Here is a 4,163-nt window from a genome sequence, read left to right as displayed (position 1 = left end):
GGTGAAACCCCGTCTCTACTAAAACTACAAAAAATTAGCTGGGCATGGTGGCGCATGCCTGTAATCCCAGCTACTCAGGAGGCTGAGGCAGGAGAATTGCCTGAACCCAGGAGGCGGAGGTTGCGGTGAGCCGAGATCGCGCCATTGCACTCCAGTCTGGGTAACGAGCGAAACTCCGTCTCAAAAAAAAAAAAAGAGATGCTAATATGGGGCATGACCCTATGGAAATTTGATGGGAACTCCCAGGTTTGAAGGGTAATTGGAATCAAAACTTGGCAAGCATTTCAATCACTTGCTAAGAGTCTGCTATAGTAGACTATCTGCTAAAGCAAGTCTTGTCAGCATTTCAGTCACTTGCTAAGAGTCTACCATAGTTGGGGCAGTCTATTAGCTGCTGTGAATACAGCTAACTGGGGTGGGGCGGAGAATAAGTGCACAATAAAATAAATAAGAAGAAATAGTGCTGTATAGGAAATGACTGAATTAATGATATAGAAAGGTGCGGAGAAGGCCAGGCACGGTGGCTTACACCTGTAATCCCAGCACTTTGGGATGCCGAGGCGGGCGGATCATGAGGTCAAGAGATCGAAACCATCCTGGCCAACATGGTGAAAACCCCGTCTCTACTAAAAATTACAAAAATTAGCTGGCTGTGGTGGCATGTGCCTGTAGTCCCAGCTACTCGGGAGGCTGAGGCAGGGGAATTGTTTGAACATGGGAGGCGGAGGTTGCAGTGAGCCGAGATCGCACCACTGCACTCGAGCCTGGTGCCTGGCGACAGAGCAAGACTCTGTCTCCAAAAAAAAAAAAGAAAGGTGTGGAGAAAAGGAAGACTTTGCAGAAGAGGTAGGACATGAGTTGTGCCTTAAAGCAAAGGAGAAGTCATATAAACAGAAAGCCAACTCAGTTAAAGAGCAAATAACCTAGCTTTGCCATACATAGAATTTGTATGTCAGAGTTTGGAAATGCCTAGATATGAAAATTGAACCTGGCTAAGGAATTTGGACTTTCCTCTGTTGAGTATGAAATGATCCACTGTACTCCTGGCATCCATTACATTTCTTTCCTTAGCTCCATATGTCTCACCCAACTCCCTGCTATAACAGTATTCATCCCTTAGTATATGCAGGGCATTGGTCCCAGGACTCTCTCCCTCTAAGCCCCCGATATAAAATGGCATAGTATTTGCATATAACTTATGCACATTCTCACCTGTACTTTAAATCATCTCTACATTATTTATATAATGTTACATTACTATTTTACATAACACATTGTATTAGTAATGTATTGATGTATTGAACTAATACAATGTGTTATATAAAATATTGTTACATTGTATTGTTTTTGGTTTTTGTTTTTTTTTTAAGATAGGGTTTCACCATGATGGCCAGGCTGGTCTTGAACTCCTGACCTCAGGTGATCCACCCACCTCAGCCTCCCAGAGTGCTAGGGTTACAGGCGTGAGCCACTGCGCCCAGCTTTGTATTGCTTTTTACATTTGTATTTTTTTTTATTGTTGTATTGTTACTTTTAATTTTTTTTCTGAATATTTTCAATCCACAATTGCTTGAGTCTGAGGCTGTGAAGCCTGCACATATGGAAAGTCAACTGTAATTTTTTTTTTAAAGGAAAGAGTATTATTATTATTTCAAACAGAGTCTTGCTCTGTTGCCCAGGCTGGACTGCAGTGACATGATCATGGTTCACTGCAGCCTCGATCTCCTGGGCTCAAGTGATTCTCTGACTTCAGTCTCCTGAGTAGCTGGGACCACAGGTGCATATTACAGCACCTGGCTAATTTTTTATTTTTTGTAGAGATAAGGTCTTGCTATATTGCTCAGGCTGGTCTTGAATTCCTGAGCTCAAGCAATCCTCCCACCTCAGCCTCCAAAGTGCTGGGATTACAGGTGTGAGCCATTGTGCTAAACCATATTCCTAATGTTAGACAATTAATTCAATTAGAAGCAGTAGGTGAAAAAGAATAATGGTCAGTAATGGACAGTAATGGCCTCTAGGGCAGTGGGTAGGTCTCAACCCTGGCTGTACATTATAATCACCTGGGGAACTTTAAAAAAAAAATACCTGTGCCCAGGGCCTCATGCCCAGAAATTATTACTTTGAACCATATAAAATTATAGATATTTGCCTGTTTTTAACATATAATAAGTGGGAATTTCACATTATCCCATCAAATAATTACTGGTGGATGAAAGCCGGTGCATTAAAAAAAAAATCTTCTCCAGGTGATCCTCATGTGCAGTCAGGGTTAAGAACCACTGCTGCAGACGGAGGCCAAGGAGGAGCTCAAAATTTCTCTCCCGCCTTTTCTCCTCCCCCCATCCCAGTGATGGCAGCCCTCTACCTTTGAAGAAAACTAACCCGAAGAAAACTCAGGTTTAAGGATATTTTAGCTAGGCAGAGTGGTTCATGACAGTAATCCCAGCACTTTGGAAGGCTGAAGCAGGCAGATTACTTGAGGTCAGGAGTTCAAGAACAGTCTGGCCAACATGGCAAAACCCTGTCTCTATTGAAAATACAAAAATTAGCGGGGTGTGGTAGCACATGCCTATAATCCCAGCTACTTGGGAGGCTGAGGCAGAAGAATCACCTGAACCCAGGAGGTGGAGGTTGCAGTTCAGCCTGGGTGATGGAATGAGACTGCTGTGTAAAAAAAAAAAACAAAAGCAGGACATGGTAGCACATGCCTATAATCCCAGCTACTTGGGAGGCTGAGGCAGCAGAATCACTTGAACCCAGGAAGCAGAGGTTGCAGTAAGCTGAGATTGTGCCATTGCACTCCAGCCTGGGCAACAAGAGTGAAACTCCATCTCAAAAAAAAAAAAAAACAAAAGCAGCAGTTCAAAAATCCATCATGATTACATTGAGACAGAAAAAAATACAAATCACACAATGGCACATTTTATGATTTTTCATAATCATTGAGAGAATTAAGGTGAACTAAAGAGTCCAGATACCTGCAGAGACACAGAGTCAAACAAAAGAATGACCTGGTTCTCACCTCCAGCTGCCGAATTGCTGTTTCTCTTTCTTTAATAAGTTCCAAATCCTGCTCAGTGATGGCCACCTCATCCTCCTGGCTCTGCATCTGGTTCCACTCCTCATGGCTGCAGGGAGACAAGCACTTTAGGTGATTTCTCCTCTCTAAGGCATAACAAGACATATCTCCAACATCTCTACTGCCAGTAGAACCTATGTAAAGACATTACCAGGGTTCCACTCCTCTGTTATCCATACAAAGCCCTGGAGGGCCACATTCTTCATATCCAGAAGCAAAGAGCTGATGATACCAGGAAAACAAAGACTCAGCTTCCATGGGCAAAGTGGACATGTAGCAGAATTATGAGGGATGGGACTCTTGGCTGTTTCTATTTAGGGGTATACTCTGTAATCTTGCTGGGGTTTGCCAGACAAGGAAAGTAGCCAGAGATTTGAACTCAATGAATTATACTGACCTATCACCTTCCAGGGCACTCTCAAAATGCAAGCTGCATTGGTACCTTTAGTACAAAGTGGGTGGAGAAGAGCAAGCTAAGTGACCTATCAGTGCCTTGCCAACTGGTTCAATAGAATCACATCTCCTGATTTTCAGAAATTTCCCTGAGGTTATGCTTTGGGTTAAATACCTCTTAACAGGCCAGGCCGGGTGGCTCACGCCTGTAATCCTAGCACTTAGGGAGGCTATGGCAGGAGGCTTGTTTGAGGCCAGGAGTTCAAGACCAACCTGGCTAACACTAACACAGCAAAACCCTCATCTCTATTAAAAAACAAACAACCTAGCCAGGCGCGGTGGCTCACGCCTGTAATCCTAGCACTTTGGGAGGCTGGGGTGGGTAGATCACCTGAGGTCAGGAGTTCAAGACCAGCCTGGCCATCATGGTGAAACCCCATCTTAAAAAAAAACAAACAAAAACAAAACAAAACAAAACAAAAACCCATAAAAAACTCTCTTAACAGAAAGCTAATGAAATGTTATAACTCTTTTCTTCTTTCTATTTTTTTGTAGAGACAGGGGTCTTGCTTTGTTGCCCAGGCTGGTCTCAAACTCCTGGCCTCAAGCAATTCTCCTGCCTCAAACTACCAGAGTGCTATGAGTGGCTTGAGCCACCATGCCTGGCTCCTTTTTTCTTTTCCTTTTTTTT

At 43.4% G+C, this 4,163-nt stretch overlaps 1 protein-coding gene across 2 annotated transcripts in view; it reads right to left on the bottom strand.

Moving 5' to 3' along the window:
- Window positions 1–4,163, bottom strand: part of STX12 (syntaxin 12) — a 48,379-nt gene that overhangs the window by 7,215 nt on the left and 37,001 nt on the right. For both annotated transcript variants that reach the window (XM_017534726.2, XM_037740712.1), the window contains one exon: window positions 3,023–3,128. In XM_017534726.2, coding sequence (XP_017390215.1) covers window positions 3,023–3,128 — 106 coding nt within the window. The remainder of the gene's footprint in view (window positions 1–3,022; window positions 3,129–4,163) is intronic.

The sequence above is a fragment of the Cebus imitator genome, unplaced genomic scaffold (assembly GCF_001604975.1).
Source record: "Cebus imitator isolate Cc_AM_T3 unplaced genomic scaffold, Cebus_imitator-1.0 Scaffold87, whole genome shotgun sequence".
Taxonomy (NCBI): Eukaryota; Metazoa; Chordata; class Mammalia; order Primates; family Cebidae; genus Cebus; species Cebus imitator.
The sequence above is the reverse complement of the archived record's forward strand: the minus strand, read 5'-3'. Positions and strand labels throughout refer to the sequence as shown.